At 42.0% G+C, this 18,221-nt stretch overlaps 1 protein-coding gene across 4 annotated transcripts in view; it reads left to right on the forward strand.

Moving 5' to 3' along the window:
* LOC123592900 (stimulated by retinoic acid gene 6 protein-like) overlaps positions 1–18,221 on the forward strand; it is a 63,582-nt gene that overhangs the window by 41,955 nt on the left and 3,406 nt on the right. For all 4 annotated transcript variants that reach the window (XM_045468332.1, XM_045468334.1, XM_045468333.1 and 1 more), the window contains 6 exons: positions 4,676–4,829; positions 11,543–11,618; positions 14,885–14,966; positions 15,301–15,349; positions 15,803–15,920; positions 16,875–16,994. In XM_045468332.1, the coding sequence (XP_045324288.1) occupies positions 4,676–4,829; positions 11,543–11,618; positions 14,885–14,966; positions 15,301–15,349; positions 15,803–15,920; positions 16,875–16,994 (599 nt within the window). The remainder of the gene's footprint in view (positions 1–4,675; positions 4,830–11,542; positions 11,619–14,884; positions 14,967–15,300; positions 15,350–15,802; positions 15,921–16,874; positions 16,995–18,221) is intronic.

Genomic DNA, 18,221 nt, shown 5'->3' on the forward strand with positions numbered 1-18,221 from the left:
GTTGTCAGTTCCATGTAAAGAGCTTGCAAGATGCCAGTCCATCCTAACAAGTAAAAATCTGAACAAACTGAAACTCAACAGTTCTTAGATCCATAAGAGAAGTCATGGCACAAACCATTGTCCCTGAAATTGGAGACAGGTGGATCTAAAGAATTACAATGGAATGGAGCAAATCAAATCCAGCAATGTATAAAAAGAATTATACACCACAACTGAGTTGGATTTATCTCAGGTATGCAAACGTGGTACAATATTAAAAAAGCAATTAACGTAATCAATCACATCAACAGCCAAAAGAAGAAAAATCCCATGATCATATCAAGAGATGCAGGAAAAAAATTTAACAAAATTCAACACCAGTTCATGATAATTTTTTTCAGTAACCTAGGCATACAGGGGAACTTTCTCAATCTGATAAAAAAATATGAACAAAAAAATCTACAGCTAGCATCATACTTTATGGTGAGAAATTAGAAACTTTCCTACTAAACTCAGGAAAAAGGCAAGACTGTTTCCCCTCATCACTCAGCATTTACTTAGGAAATCCTAGCTAGGTAATAAGACAAGAAAAGGAAATAAAAGGTATACTGATAGGGAAAGAAGAAGTAAAAATGTCTTTGTTCACAGATGACATGATTGTGTATGTAGAAAATCCAAAAGAATCAGCAGAAAACTCCTGAAGGGGCATCTGGCTGGTTCAGTTGATAGCACGTGTGACTCTTGATCTCAAAGTTTTAAGTTCGAGCCCCATGTTGGGTGCAGAGATTACTTAAAAATAAAATCTTGAAAATAACACAACTCCTGGAACTAATAAGCAGTTATAGCAAGGTTGCAAGGTACAAGGTTAACAGACAAAAGTCAATTGCTTTTCTATGTATTAGCATTGAACAAGAGGAATTTGAAATTAAAGAAGCTATCATTTACAATAGCAACCCCCCAAAAGGAATACTTAAATGTAAATCTAATAAAATATGCACAAAGATCTATATGAAGAAAACTACAAACCTGTGTTAAAAGAAATCAAAGAAGAACTAAATACATGGAGAGATATTCCATATGCGTGGATGGAAAGATTCAGTATTGTCAAGATATCAGTACTTCCCAACTTGATCTACACATATTGGGATTGATCTATATTGGAATTCAGTGCAATCTCGATCAAAACTAGGGGGTTATTTTGTGGACACTGACAAACTGGTTCTAGAGTTTATAGGGAGAGCAAAAGACTCATAATAGCTAACAATATATTAAAGGAAAAGAAGAAAGTTGGAGGACTGACACTACTCGATTTCAACTTACTACAAAGCTACCCTAATCATGATGGTGTGATGTTGCCAATGTAGACAAGTGAATCAATGGACAGGATAGAGAGCTAAGAAATAGACCAACATAAATAGAGTCAGCTTATCTTTGACAGAGGGGCAAAGGCACTACAATGGAGCAAATATTTTCTTTTTAACAAATGGTGCTGGAGCAACTGGACATCCACACGCAAAAAAAAAAAAAAAAAAAATGAGTCTAGACACAGACCTTCCTAAATATTAACTTAAAATGAATCACAGACCTAAATGTCAAATGCAAAACTATGAAATTCCTAGAAGGTGAAATCAGAAAAAATTTAGATTAACTTGGGTTTGGTGATGACTTTTTATTTTTTTAATTAAATTAATTATTGTTATTATTTGGCATTACAAATTATTTGGGACTGGTAGTGAATTTATGCATGAATGTATGTTTGTATGTAGGTATGTATATATATTTATTTTAATTTCAGTGTGGGAAACATAGTGTTGTATTATTTCAAGCATACAGTATAGTGATTGAACAATTCTATACATTACTCAGTGCTCATCATGAAAAGTGTACTCTTCATCTCCTTCATCTGTTTCACCCATCCCCCTACCCACTTCCCCTCTGATAACCACTAGTTGGTTTTCTATAGTTAAGTGGTGAAGATTTTTTTAGATATGATATCAAAGACACGAACCATGAAGGAAAGATTGATAAGCTGGACTTCATTAAAATTAAAACGTTTTAATCTGCAAAAGACTCTGTCAAGAGAGTGAAAAGACAAGCCACACACTAGGAGAAAATATTTGCAAAAGACACATCTGAAACAGACTGTTATTCAAAGTATACAAAGAACTCTTAAAATTCAACAATGAGAAAACAAATAATCCGATTTAAAAATGAACCAAAGACCTTAATAGGCATCTCACAGAGAAGATATACAAATGGCAAATAAGCAAATGAAAACATGTTCTATAGTATATGTCATCAGGAAAATGCACATTAAAATAACGATCAAAACAACTACTGTACCTTAAAATATTAGAATGGCCAAAATTCAGAATGCTGACAATACCAAATGCTGACAAGGGTGTGAACTGGCAGGAACTCTCATTCATTGCTGGTGGGAATACAAATGGTACTCTTACCATATGATCCAGCAGTCACCCTGCTTGGTATTTACCCACACGCACTGAAAACTTACGTGCACACAAAAACGTGCACATGGATGTTTATAGCAGCTTTATACATAATTGCCAAAACATAGAAGTGACCAAGAGCCCTTCAGTAGGTGAATGGATAAATAATCTTTAGTACATCCAGACAATGGGCTACAATTCAGCACTAAAATGAAATGAACTACCAAACCATGAAAAGACCTTAGATACATATTATTAATACAAATTAATAAGTGAAATACATATTAATAAGTGAAAGATTCCTATTTGAAAAGATCACATGTTATATGACTCCAACTGTGTGATATTTTGAAAGGCAAAATTATGTAGACAATAAAAGATCAGTAGTTGCCAAGGATTGGGGAGAGGGAGGGATGAATAGGCAGAACACAGAGGATTTTAGGACAGTGAAAAGACTTTGTATGATACTATATGGTAGACACATGTCACTAGACATTTGTCCAAACCCACAGAATGTGCAACACCAAGAGCGAACCCTAACATAAACTATGGACTTTGGGTGATCATCATGTTTTTTTGTATAGGTGTGTTATTTAAGTTTGCTTTCTCAACAAAAAAATTTTTAATGTTGCCATAATTCTGACTTTCATATTTTATTAAGCACAGAGCCAAAACATTTCATGTGGTCAAAGTTATCTGAGGTAAAACGTCTGAGTCAAAAGGAGAGTCAAAATGGAGAGATCGAAGTGGAAGACCATATTGTCTTCTGGATGATACCTATATAAATTAATCCTGTGATTAAGTTTTAAAAAGTTTTTAATGTTTGTTTATTTTTGAGAGAGAGAGACAGAGCATGAACAGGGGAGGGGCAGAGAGAGAAGGAGACACAGAATCCGAAGCAGGCTCCAGGTTCTGAGCTGTCAGCACAGGGCCTGATGTGGAGCTTGAATCCACAAACCTTGAGATCATGACCTGAGCCGAAGTCAGACACTTAACTGACTGAGCCACCCAGGCGCCCCTCCTATGATTAAGTTTTAAATGAATGTATGAGTTAGGTAATGCTGGAGTACCACATAAACCCCTAAATTTTAGTAACTTAACACTATAAATACGTTTGCCTATGTAACAATGTTGAGTAGGTGTTCAGGTTTGGGGGGCAACAGTCCTCCATGTGTTATTCTGTAACTGAGATTCTTCCATCCTGTGCTTCATTATCCCGAGAACCTTCACCCTCTGCATCCAGTCAGCAGAAGGGGAAGGTGCATGGAGAAATGCATGTGGGAGGTTTTCAAAGTGCCCTTGTAGAATAGCACACATTCCTTCCACTCATCTTCCATGGGCAAGAACCTCGTCACATGGCCACATCCCTCAAGGGAGGCCGGGAAATGTAGTCCAGCTTTGTGCCCAAAGAAGGGGAGAATGGATTTTAACTGACAAGTGGAGTTGTCTGCAACGTGAGTAATTGACTTGGAATCATTGTGTTCCTTTAGTCCTTAGTTGTTATCTACTGTATGCCAAGCACCATGCTAAGACCTGGAAGAGAGAAGAGAGCTGATTCAGCAGAGTCTTGGCCTGGGAGAGACCCATGGTCTAAGAGAAGGGGATATGATGTGGTATGAAGTATGTGCCATGTAAAGAGAGACGAAGATGAGGTGAAAGTGCTCTGAAAGTTTAGGGCATTATTCGAGATTGAGAAGCTGACTGAAGATGGTGGCATTTGAGCTGCACAAAGACAAACAAAATTGGGTTGATGAAGTAAAATGGCAGTAGGAACTGTAGAAGCTTTGGCATGGTGGTAGATGGTATAAAGGCATGATGACAGGGTTATGGGAGTGAGAAAGTGTGGCGTGTATACAGCAAACTACTTTCTCCAACGTGGTTACCACCAAGATGCAAGAAGGAGAGTGGGGAGAGGTATGGCTGGAATTGTCTCCAAGGTCACTTCTTATTCAAAGTTAGACATTCATTTCACTTTGAGGTAATTAATGTTTGAGGACTGACTTGAGCCGTTGTAGGACTTAGTCTTATATGCTGTGGGGTGCAGAAAAGAGTTTGGGGTGGCTCCAAAGATGTCTTTGGAGAAGTCACAATCCAACTCATCTTGGTATAGCCAGTGGTCAGAATCTATTTTGTATGCGTTTTGAACTTCAAAGAGTTTGACCTCAAAACCAAAGAGAGGTCCATATGTTATTTACATAGTAGGCTGGACTCAGGTGAGACTTTGAAATGTTTGCTCTTTGCACCAGTTCATTGTCATTGAGTTCTGCATGTTCATGTATGTGAGAGACGAGCTGGATGTGTTTGAAGGGGAGCTGGAGAACTACATCGCCTCCATGAACCAGACGGGGACCCTGACCCCTGTCATCCTGCAGCTGAAAGAGCTGATGAACGTCAGCAAAGGTAAAACCATCCCGCTCCCTTTGTTGGGAAAGTGTGGGAAACAGCGAAAAAGACTTACAACCGGTGGCAGGTGCACACCTGGAATAATGATCGCTGTAGTATTGCTACTACCTGCATGAGGTGACCGGTTTGGGAGGAAAAGTGGGTTACAATGGATCTATGCCTCCTTGGATGACTAGAAGGCCAGTGGGGTCAGGACCCAGGCCACTTTGTTAAAAACTCTTTGGGGCTGAGTTGAACATCCCTGAGAATTTTCTCATTTTAAATAGCCTATTTTGTTCTGGTGCCAGTGGGAACAACTAAAATCATCATATATTTTTCACTTTGGAAAAAAGAAAACAGCAAGCCTTGGCTTTTCTTTAGGATTATATGAAAAATGTATTTGTGTTGTTCAGATTTAATTTCTGCTTAGTTCAGGCTGCTATACCAAATTACTGTAGACTGGGTAGCAGAAACAACACACACTTGTTCCCCCGTTCAGGGGTCTGGGAAGTTCAAGGTGCCAGAAGATCTGGTGTCTCATAAAGGCTTGCTTCCTGATTTCCAGATGGCCGTCTCTTTGCATCCTCAGATGCTGGAGAGCAGGGAGAGGAAGCAGGCCCTCTCCTGTCTCTTATAAGGGCACTAATCCCAAAAGCCACATCTCTAAACACCATCATACTGAGGGTTAGGGCTTCAACATGTGAATCTGCTCATAGCAGCCACTTTACCTTAAAAAAGCAGCTTTCTTTGAAAACATTCTAATTCTGCGCCCATTGCCCACAGAGGGAGGAGAGTTCTTCCCTCTTGCTTGCTGAGAAAGGCCCTGGATAAGATGTCAGGTAAATTCTGTGTCATCAGACAAGTTGGGTCCTCTCTCTTGCACCTTGGTTTCCTCATCTTTAAAATGGGGCTTGGAGGGGCACCTGGGTGGCTCAGTTGGTTGAGCGTCCAACTTCGGCTCAGGTCATGATCTCACAGTCTGTGAGTTCAAGCCCCGTGTCGGGCCCTGTGCTGACAGCTCGGATCCTGGAGCCTGCTTCAGATTCTGTGTCTCCCACTCTCTCTGCCCCTCCCCCACTTATGCTCTGCCTCTCTCACTTTCAAAAAAAATGAATAAATGTTAAAAAAAAAATTTTAATGGGGCTTGGATAGGGGTGCTAAGGTTTCCAGAAGCCTTTGTGGCACTTTTAGTGGCCATAAAATACAAAGTGCTCCTTAAGCCATGAAATAGGTGTTGCCAATGATATGTTTATTTAAGACTCGTAAACTAGTAGAAATAGATCTAGTGTGGATTATTTGAAGAAAATTCCCTTTCATACATGTGACATGGGAAGTTACCTTTTTTTTTTTTAATTCAAGTTGGTTAACATACAGTCTAGTCTTGGCTTCAGGAGTAGAACCCGGTGTTTCATCTCTTACATATGACACTCAGTGCTCCTCCCAAAAAGTACCCTTCTTAATGCCCATTACCTATTTAATCCATCCGCCCACCTACCAACCCTCCAGCAACCCTCAGTTTGTTCTATTTAAAAGTCTCTTATGGTTTGCCTTCCTCTCTGTTTTTATCTTATTTTTCCTTCCCTTCCCCTATGTTCATCTGTTGTGTTTCTTAAATACCACATATGAGTGAAATCATATCTGTTTTTCTCTGACTTATTTCGCTTAGCATAATACCCTTTAGTTCCATGCACATTGTTGCAAATGGCAAGATTTCATTCTTTTTTATTGCTGAGTAGTATTCCATTGTATGTATATGCGTATGTGTGTGTGTATATATATGTATATATGTGTGTATATATATGTGTGTATGTACACACACACACACACACACATATATATATATATATATATATATATATATATACACACACACACAGCACATCTTCTTAATCCATTCGTCAGTCTATGGACACTTGGGTTCTTTCCATAATTTGGCTATTATTGGTAGTACCACTATAAACATTGGGGTGCATATGCCCCTTCAAATCTGCACTTTTGTATCCTTTGGATATATACCGTGTAGTGTAATTGCTGTGTCATAGGGTAGTTGGAAAGTTACCTTTTATGTGAACACTGGGGCAGATACTGCTTCTTCCCTATCACCACATTTTATTGTTGCCCTTAAACATCTGTATTCACCTTTAATGTTGATTTATGCTCTGCCTTATGAGTCCCTGAGTACAGCACTCAGCAAACATACTCTAATCTTTAAATTCAGCAATACTAATTTTAAGTCATACTTTTTTAAGTTTACATTTCCACCCCTCTTCTGGGCAAGTTTTTTTTTTTTTTTAAAGATTTTATTTTTAAGTCATCTCTATACCCAGTGTGAAGCTTGAACTCACGACCCCGAGATGAGGAGTCTCACGCTCCGCTGACTGAGCCATCCAGGCACCCCTGAGCAAGTTTCTAATGCCAACTTCAGTTACTTGCTCTGAGTGAACTGTAGTAACTGTATCATCTTATTCATTCATGGTTTACCCGCTCTTTCATGGATTTGCTCACATGTTTAGATACTTTGAGAATCAAAATATAAAAATCACTCTGTCTTGATTTTTTCCAGCTTTAAAACAGCTGCCCTCTGGCCAGGAGAGACTTCAAGCTGAACATGCTTCATCTTTGGGAAGATAAAGGCATTAAATTAAAGGTGTGCAGTCATGTTCTTGCCGCTGGCTGGAGGGAGTCTGCACTCACTCTCCTTGTGGCCAGACTCCTCTAATCCTTTCCTTCAAGGATCTCTGCACCCCCCAGGGGTGACACTTGGTGGTTTACCAGCTTCCTTTGTATTGATTGAGGTTTGGGATATAGCTGTTGCCTAATCCTAGTGATTTCTGGGATGGAGACATATTTGAAACTTGAAAGGAATGAAAATCAGTTTCTTTTCCTTCTTTTTAAGAGAACTTTTTGAAGATTCAGTTAACACACCATACAATTCATCCATTTAAAATACAATTCAGGGAAACCTAAGTGACTCAGTCGGTTAAGTGTCTGACTTCAGCTCAGGTCATGGTCTCACAGTTCTCAAGTTCGAGCACTGTGTCAGGCTCTGTGCTGACAGCTCAGAGCCCGGAGCCTGCTTCAGATTCTGTGTCTCCCTCTCTCTCTGCCCCTCCCCTGCTCATGCTCTGTCTGTCTGTCTGTCTGCCTCTCTCTCAAAAATAAAATAAACATTAAAAAAAATTTTTTTAAGGCACCTGGATGGCTCAGTCAGTTAAGCATCTGACTTTGGCTCAGGTCATGACCTTGCAGTCTGTGAATTCGGGACTCTGTGCTGACAGTTCAGGGTCTGGAGCCTGCTTCTCATTCTGTGTCTCTTCTCTCTCTGCCCCACCCCCACTCATGCTCTGTCTCTCTTTCTCTCTCTCTCTCAAAAACAAAATAAGCATTAAAAAAACAAAAAGAAAAGAAAGTACAATTCAGTGGGTTTAGTATATTCTCAACCATCACCATTGCACAACCATCACTACATCAAATTTAGAATATTTCCATCACCCTAAAAAGAAATCATGACCATTTGTAATCACTCCCCATTTCCCTTTAACTCTCCCAGCCCTAGATTACCACTGTTTTCTGGCTCTGTGGATTTGGCTATTCTGGACTTCTTATATAAATGGAATCATATAATATGTGGTCTTTCTTCATTGATTTCTCTCACATAGCCAATGTTTATAAAGTTTATCTATGTCATAGCATGTGTCCCAATTTCATTATTCTTTATTGCTGGACTTTAAAAATAATATTTAAGTTTATTTATTTATTTTGAGAAAGAGAGAGAGAGGGAAAGAGAATCCTAAGCAGGCTCTGTGCTGTCAGCCCAGAGCCTGATGTAGGGCTCTAACTCACGAATGGCAAGATCATAACCTGAGCCGAAATCAAGAGTCGGATGCTCAACTGACTGAGCCACCTAGGTGCCCCTATTCTTTATTGCTGAATTTTATTCTGTTATATGAATATACCACATTGTACTTATTCATTCATTAGTTTATGGAAATTTGGGTTGTTTCAACTTTCTGGCTATCATGAGTAATATTGCTATGAACATTCATCTTCAAGTTTTTCATATATTTTCATATATCTTGGGCGTGTACCTAAGAGTGGAATTCTGGGTTATATGGTAACTATGTTTAACCTATCAAGGAATTGCCAGACTATTTTCAAAAGCAGCTGCATCACTGTGTATTCCCACCACCATCAGGGGTCCAATTCCCTCCATATCTTCACCAACGCTTGTTGGTATGTGTCTTTCTTTTTAAGTTTTTATTTATTTTGAGAGAGAGAGAGAGCACAAGCAGGGGCGGGGCAGAGAGCAAGAGAGAGAGAGAGAGAGAGAGAGAGAGAGAGAATCCCAAGCAGGCTCCTCACTGTCAGCACAGAGTCCTGTGCAGGGCTCAATCTCACCAACAGTGAAATAATGACCTGAGTCAAAATCAAGAGTTGGGTACTTAACCGATTGAGCCATCCAGGCGCTAAGCTATATGTCTTTTTTATTACAGCCATCTAATAAGTCTGAAATGACATCTTTTTGTGGTTTAGGTTTTCATTTCCCTGATAGCTAATGATATTGAGAATCCTTTCATGTATTTATTGGCCATTTGTACATCTTCTGTGAGTAATGTCCATGGAGATTTGTTGCCTACTTTTAATTTTTTTAATGTTTATTTATTTTTGAGAGAGACAGAAACAGAGAAAGACAGAAAGAGATAAAGCATGAGCATGGGAAGGGCAGAGAGAGAGAAGGCACAGAATTGGAAGTAGGCTGCAGGCTCTGAGCTGTCAGCACAGAACCTGACGTGGGGCTCGAACTTGCAAACCATGAGATCTTGACCTGAGCTGAAGTTGAACACTCAATCGACTGAGCCACCCAGACACCCCCATTGCCTACTTTTAAATTGAATTATTTATTGATTATTGATCTGTAAGGGTCCTTTATATTATACATAAATCCCATAAGAGAGATACAATTTGAAAATATTTTTTCCCATTCTGCGAGTTGCTTTTTCACTTTCTTGATGGTGTCTTTTGAAACACAAATGTTTTTAACTTTGATGGAGTCCAACATATTCATTTTTCTTTTATCACTTGTATGTATCTAAGACAACATTACCTAACTTGAAGTCTACAAAGATTTATTCTCATATTTTCTTCTGAGACTTGTATAATTTTAGCTTTTACGTTTAAGCCTGTGATCTATTTTGAGTTAATTTTTGTCTATGCTGTGAGGTAAGGTTCTAGCTTCATTGTTTTGCATGTGAATATCAGTTGCCCCTGTGCCATTTGTTGAAAAGCATATTCTTTTCCCCCACTGAATTGCCTCTTCATCCTTCTTGAAAATGCATTGACAATGAAGGTTTACTTCTGGATTATCAGTTTATTACATTGATCTGTTTGTCTATCTGTATGGCAATACCACACTTCATTACTGTAGCTTTGTAGTGAGTTTGAAATCAAGAAGTGTGAGTCTTGAAATTTCCTTCTTCTTTTTCAAGATGGTATTGCCTATTCTGGGTCCCTTCATTTTTATACGAATTATAGGATTAGCTTATCAATTTTTGCAAAAATTTCATTGGAATTTTAACAGGGGTTGGGTTGAATCTTTAGATCAATTTAGGGAGCATTTCCGTGTTACCAAAGAAGATCCAATACATGAAAGTGGTGTGTCTTTCCATTAATCTAAGTCTTCTTTAATTTCTTTCAACAGTCTTGTAGTTTTCAGTGTATGAGTTATATACTTCTGCTAAACTTATTCTTAAGTATTTTATCCTCTGACACTAGTGCAAATGCAGTTGTTTTCTTCATTTTCACATTGTGCATTGTTAGGGTACAGAAATACAATTGATTTTTACATATTTGTCTTGCTTCCTGAAGCCTTAGTGAACTCATTTATTAATGGGCTTGAATATTTTTGGTTGTTTGTTTACTACTTAGGATTCTTAAATATAAGAAAAAGTCACCGGTGAATAGAGATAGTTTTATTTCTTCCTTTGCAGTCTGGCTGCATTTTCTTGCCGAATTGCCTCGGCTAGACCCTCCAGTATAATGTAGATAGAATTGGCAAAAGTGGACGTTGATTTTCTTATTCCTGAACTTAGGGGGAAAGCAGTCAGTCTTTCGCTGTTAAGTATGATGTTAGCTGTGGGTTTTTTTGCAGATGCTTTTTATCAGGTTAAGGATAAAAGGGGTGTTGGATTTTTTAAAATGCTTTGATTGGACTGACTGAGAAACAGCTTGTCCAGAAGCTTTCATACCTTCAAATCGTCTCTCTTTCCTGTTTCTCCATCCCTTTCTCATAAGCACACAGGATCACAATGAAAGCACATTAGATACAACCTATTAAAAACTGTGAGTAATGTCCGTGGAGATTCTCCACAGGATGATGGGATGAAAGAACATTCAAGACCTCTTGATTCCAGTTATCCTTGTACATGGTTGCTCTTTACTAGTGGTGGCCAATCGAAATCAACTATCAATGGTTTTACAAGAATGGAAGGGAACTACGATGTGTATACTCCCTAATTTTCTCTTCCCCGTACTCACTGTAGATGGAAAATATTAATACCCAAGGAGAGGCTTGTGCGGGAAGTAAAGGATATCAAGGGTGTGTGTGTCTGAAATGAACCAGAAATATAAACAAACTTTATTTACACAACCCTTTCTGTGTGAGCTTCCGCATTTTGAAAATACTGTTTCTGGTTCATCTTCTCAGGCCTCTCATGTCTCTTTTTCTACTTCAGGAGTCTGGCTGGTGACCATCTTGCCCGCCTCCCTTACGTGTGTGAGCTATCTGTTCCACATACTGGCCTGTTACAGGTAAGAGGACTCTGGGAGTCATTTGTGTGTCTTCAGCCAGTACTTTTCTAAAAATTCCGGAGCAGTGACAGCAGTACCCAAATTGGAACCAGGAAGGTGTACATGGTCCAGGAACAGCCTCATTGATCGGTAATAAAACAAAACCCAAAACGAAAACACTATTGATTTGAGCTTCTACCATAAGCTTGATATTGTGCTTAGAATCTTTTGATTTTTACTACAACCGTGAGAGGTAGTTTCAGCTCTGTTTTTACAACTGAGAAGGCTGAGACTCAACAAAATAACTCACCCAAGCCGTTAGCAGCTGGCCATGTCCTGAGAGGTCTTGTCACTTCTGCTACACTCAGCATCCCTATTGGGTGTCAGGCCTGCCCCGCTCTCCAGGACTAAACACACTGGGTTCCCAGCAGGTGCATCTGGCTCAAGGATACATCAAAGGAGATCGGGTCAAGGGCACCAGGTGCATCAGTCTCTAGAAGAGCAGAGCAGGAGGAGGGGATGGCCTTCAGTATGTAGTGAGCACTCCACTGCAGACAGCAGTATCTGCCATCCCTCCTCTCTGTCTCTCAGTTCCTTCTTCCCTCCACCTCAGGCTGCAACTCATATGCAGTCACAGGAGGCCCAGGGCCAACTCCTACCCCTCCAAAGCATCCTGCCTTTACATCCTCCCCATCTGGCTGCACCAAGGGTGGGTCTCTGGCAGATTGCATCTTGGCACAAAGAGGCCCCAGCTCTCCATCACAGCCCTAGCTTGCTCCCTCTCTCTGCTTTCTTCTCCCCAGACCCCATGGGTGGGCTGGACACTGCTTCTCTCCCCTTCCCTGCCTGATGCAAGGATATGTCTGCTCCTCCCTTCATTGACCTGCAAGTGCCTAGGAGACGGTTAGTGAGACATTGGACCACAGCCAGTCACAGACACCTTTTAGAGCTGGCTGCACTGACATGGTAGAGGGCCCAGGGAAGAGATGGCTTCTGTGGTGGGGAGGCTTCTCTGGTGTCCAGGCTGGCCCCTCCTTCCCACACCTGTCACAGAGGAATGATGATCCCTGCCCTGTCTGCTTTACAGGACCATGGGGCAAAGGAGATAGTGGATAAGAAAGTCCTTCAAGTGGACAGCACTAGCACTGTGCCAGTATTTTTATTTTTCTTAGAATTATTACAACCTATATACAGCCTCTTTTAAAAAATGTTATAAAAAATATTTAGTGTAAAGGAAGTCTGAAGTCATTCAGACTCAAGTTTGTTGCCCCAGAGCTAAACGTTATTCATTTTCTGTTTCCCCCCAGAAATTTCCTATGCACCATGCAAATATATCTGTGTGTTTGTATTCCTGATGGCATACTCTACTCCAGTGTTGCCGAGCCGAAACATAATAAAAACCACAGATGCAATTTTGAATTTTCTAATAGACATGAGTAAAAAGTAAAAAAGGAGATGAAAATAATTTAATAACATATTTTATTTAACCCAACATAACCCCCAACCATCATTTCATTGTGTAATAAATATACAAACTATTAATGAGATATTTACATTCTTTATTTCATACTAAGTCTTGCCAATTTAGTGATTATAATGTTGCAAAACCTCCTGGAAAACGCTGGATATAGAATGTTAGAGGAAAAGTGGGACACAGATGTAAGTGGGGGTTGTGAACATAACCAGTGCCAACCTAATCTTCGTGCCGAGGGCCAGGCCGAGACCAGCACGTGGGGAAAGCATGCAGAGGTTTGCTTGGGGGCTGGGCTTCTCCGTTTCCTTGATGTTGCTATAAGGTGGGTCTATCATTAAAAACAGTTTTCCATTTTTACCTATTTTGAAATATTATTACATGAGTAATACATACACGTCACAGAAAAAGTAATAGAGCAAATTGAAGAAAATAAAAGCCACACAGAGACTCAACTATCACATTCAGTCACCATTGAGATTTGGGAACTATATAATATTAAGATTTTTAAATCGTCAGGGAAATCATGTCAAGACCATGGTGAGGTATCACTTCACACCTGTTGGAATGGATAGTACCTAAAAGACAAGAAATAACAAGTGTTGGCGAGGATGTGGAAAAAAAGGAACTCTCATGCACTATTGGTAGGAATGGAAGTTGGTGCAGCCACTGTGGAAAACAGTATGAAGTTCTTCAAAAATGTAAAAATAGAACTACATATGATCTAGCAACTCCATTTCTGGGTATTTATCTGAAGAAAACAAAAACAGTATTTAGAAAAGATATTTGCACCCACGTTTATTGCAACATTATTTTCAATATTCAAGATATAGAAACAACCTAAGTGTCCTTTGACGGATGAATGGACAAAGAAGACGTATCACACACACACACACACACACACACACACACACACACACTGGTATACTATTCAGCCAGAAAAATGAGTGCAATCTTGCCATTTGCAGCAACATGGTTGGAACTTGAAGGCATTATGCTTAGTGAAGTCAGAGAAAGACAAATACTGTATGATCTCACTTATATGTGGAATCTGAAACAAAACAAAACAAAAACCCAAGCTATAGATACAAAGAACAGATTTGAGGTTTTCAGAGGTGGGGATAGGGGGTGGGGGTGGGTGAAGGGAATCAAAAGGTACAAGCTTCCGGTTATAAAATAAATGTCACGGGGAGGTACTCTACAGCATGATGACTATAGTTAACAGCACCATATTGCATATTTGGTAGTCGCTAAGAGTAGATCTTAAAAGTTCTAATCACAAGAAAAAAACTTGTAACTATGTGAGGTGATGGATGTTAACTAGACTCCTGTGGTGACCATTTTTCAACATGCACAAATATGGGATCATTATGTTGTACACCTGAAACTAATGGAGTGTTATATGTCAATTATATCTCAGTTTAAAATGTATTTTATTTTATTTTTGTATACTTTAAGAGAGAAAGCGCACACACGCACACAAACTGGGGAGGAGCAGAGGGAGGGAAAGAATCTTGAACAGGCTCCACGTTCAGTGCAGAGCCTGACATAGGGCTCGATCCCAGAACCGTGGGATCATGACCTGAGCCAAACTCAAGAGTCGGACTCTCAACCAACTGAGCCACCCAGGTGCCCAAAACGTATTTTAAAAATATTTTTAAGGCTAGTGAGGACTGTCCCACGAGCCGCGGTCAATACAAGGAAGCTGAGCTGGCTTCTATCTCCCTCTGCAGGCTTTTCTGTTGGCATCTGTTGAGCTCTAAGTACATAAGGAGCTGTGGTTATGAGCATCACTGATTCCCCACTTTTTCTCTAGAAAGCACATGAAGAGGCTGTGGGCAGGAAATAAACACTTTCTCCCTTTGAAGTTCCATCATCCTTCCTCGTCGAAGAGTGTGGTAAGTCTATAGAGGCCTGTCTCTGCTCTGAGACTAAGTGGCCAAGTCCTGCTCTCCTGCCTCTTAGGCAGGGGCAGCATCCGGGGGGAGGGACAGCCCTGCACTGGGCATCCAGAGTCCTCAATTCTAGTATACTCTGCTGCTGGGTGACCCAGGATAGTCACTATCCCCATCTGGCCCTTGGTTTCTTCATCTGTAAAACAATGACAGTCATGGCATCTGCCCTGGTATGTTGGTGGGTGAACCTCAAATGAGGCAGAGATTCTGGACCCGTATATTGGAGGTAATCAGTGTTTTCACCCCTATGAGACCCCTTTTCCTTTTTAAATCTCAGGTGGCCATTGCAAGGTACTCTGGCTGGCAAATAGCCTATATTCTGTGGGGTAAGTGTCATCATGTGACCCATTCCCTGGGCACCTATGGGGTCCTGGCTGTGGGGAGAGAGAAGAGAGGTGAGGAAGAAGGAGGTGGGGGGTAGGTATGGGTAAAGGGAATCACCCACCTTCCTTCAGGAAGGAGGAAGAATCCCACACTCACAAAGCTATCATTACTACCTGCCCGAAGCCCATGGGGCAGAAATGACAAAGGTGGTGGTGACTTAGAGGAGCAAGTGACTCTCCCAGGCAGGACACAAATGCTTTCTAGTGGAGTTGACATTTGAACTGCAGGGCGAGCCGCAGGTGAGCGGGAGGAAAAGGGAGGTCGTGCCAGGCAGAAGAAGCTGCATAAGCAAAAATGCCAGGACCTTTGGTGGGAGGAAGATAGAGGGGCTCTGCAGGAAGTCATGACTGGGTCGCGAAGGGCCTTGAATGACCGTGGGTTCCCTTGGTCCACAGGCTACCTCATCATCCACGTGGTACAGAGCCTGTGTGGCCTGATGATCATGTACAGCCTGGTGTTGCCTGTCGTCCACAACCAGGGCCTGGAGATGCTCCAAGGACTGGGCATCGGGACGTAAGTGCAGGGTGGGCTCTCTGTCATTGCCCAGGGCCTAGGCACTGGTGTAGCCTCGAAGCTGCTGTTGGGCTCTCACCCATTCCTGGACCGACACTCTCAGCTCAGACCCAAGGATGGGCCAAAATAGCGACTCATCACAATGGGAGCCTTACAGTTCATAAGACATTTCCATTCTCACTGTTCAGTGGGGTGCTCACAGTTGTGTCTGGGGGGGACACACACATATCCATTGTATAGCTGGGAAGGTTAAAGTTCAGGGAGGTGACAAGGGAGTTCGGACACTATAGAGGGAATCTGAGTTCAGGTTTTAGATCAGCTGTGTGACCTTGGGTAAATTACTTCTCTGAGCCTCAGTTTATCCCATATGGAAGACAAGAGTGAAGGCCGACGTAACTGATAATTCACTGTGCATCTTTTCTCTTAAGAACCCTTTAAAGGCTGGGCCTCATATTAACACCCATTTGTCAGACAAGGAAACAGAGGCACAGAAGCCTAAGCGATTTGTCCAAGGAGGGGAAGAGGCAGGGTTGGGAGCTAGCGATCTGAAGCCAAGGCCCCATTTAACTGCCACCCACACTGCTGCTCAGGCAGTGTGCAAACACAGGATGTGGCACTCTCCGGGGACCTCCCCGCTCTGAGCTCCTTGGTTCCACACTCCCCCAAAGCTATGTGGGAGGCTGGGCAGAGCCTGCCCGTCCACTTTCAGGGCCTCCATGAGCGCTTTAAAAACTTCATGCTTTTCTTTGATTCCCATGCTGTTAAACACGCATCCCAGCTGCCACTCATGGACAAAGGGATATAATTAAATCCTGGAATTCTAGTATGGAGCCAAACGACCTGTGTGACTTTGAGAAAGTCACCTCCCCTTTGTGAGCCTCCGTTTTCTCAACGGACAGCGGGTGTGCATCAAGCACAGAGCAGGTGCTGCAACAGTCTCGCCCTGTGTTTCAGCCTCACCATATCCGTCGTCCTGGGTCTCATGATCCTGCAGGTATGGATCGCCACCAGCTTCTTCCTGCAGCCAAAGATGAGCACGGCTGACAAGCAGAAGCCCTTGGCTCTCAACAACAGGTGAGGGCAAAGAAGGAAATGGGGCTTGGGGGCCTTGGCTTCAGCAGTCTCTCCTTTCTTCCTCTTCACCCATGGCAGGTTCCTGGGGGCACAGTGCCCTCTCTGAGAGGGTGAGGGGCCGTGGCTCAGGAGTGGGCTCTGGAACCAAACCGCCTGGGTCCAAATCCTGGCTCCACCCCTTATAAACTGTGTGACCTTATGTGACCTTACTGAATACCTACGAACCTCAGTTTCCTCATGTTACAAATAATTGCACACTCCTCACAGAGGTATTCCGAGAATGAGATGTGTTAAAATATGAACTTAGAACAACAGTACCTGGCCCATGGTGATCCTTTGGAACTCATTCATTTGAAGCCATTCACTTGGGGAGGAAACAACAGGGCCACTGGAGATAAAGAGATATTCCTACGTGACCTGCCTGCAGAAGCTCACGGTCCACAGGAGCCAGCAGACACAGTCACGTGGCCCCAGTACACTCCAGACGGTGTGAAAGGCTCAAAAGAGCAGCACAGGGAATGGAGAAAGAGAGACGGGGTGGTTCATTCAGCTGCAGGTGGGGAGTTTGAGCTGAGGTCAGTAGGGTGGTGGGATTCCTATGGGAAGAGCTGAGGAGAGGGCATGGGCAGCAGCCCTCACTGCACAGATGAAGGTAGGAAGCCATAAAAGGGCAAGATGTGCTGAGAGAACCATAAGAATCCAATATGGTGACCATGCAGTGGTCACCATAGGTGGTGAGGGGCAGAGAGGAGGCACAAAGTGATGATCCCAGAAAGGCCCTTCTCAGAGATGGCCCAGAAATCCAGCATGCAGAGTTTGGGCTTTATCCCATAGGCAACAGGAAACTGCATGGTCAAGTGGTCACTTGAAAAGTTTCCTCTGGAGGTCTTGGAACAGTTCCAGCTGGGGGCAGGTCACTGTTACAACAGACAGTGGGAAAGCCACAACTCTGCTGTAACCACAAAGCCAGCTGTAGCCACATGAGATTCCTTGTCATACAGGAAACCTCAAAACCCAAGGATCCCATGAAACATCACCGTCTCCACTGACGTTTGTCCTGCACTGGGCTCAGCGCCTTCTATGTGCTGTCTGAGCCAGTCCTCACAGCAGTGCTGTGTGCTGGGGACAGTCAGCTCCCAGTTACAGCACAAGGTCACAGGGCTGGGAGATGGGAGCAGCAGGATTTGATCACAGGCATGGGGCGCTGAACCAGCCTGCTAGCCACTT

The sequence above is a fragment of the Leopardus geoffroyi genome, chromosome D4 (genome assembly GCF_018350155.1).
Source record: "Leopardus geoffroyi isolate Oge1 chromosome D4, O.geoffroyi_Oge1_pat1.0, whole genome shotgun sequence".
NCBI classification, from domain to species: Eukaryota; Metazoa; Chordata; class Mammalia; order Carnivora; family Felidae; genus Leopardus; species Leopardus geoffroyi.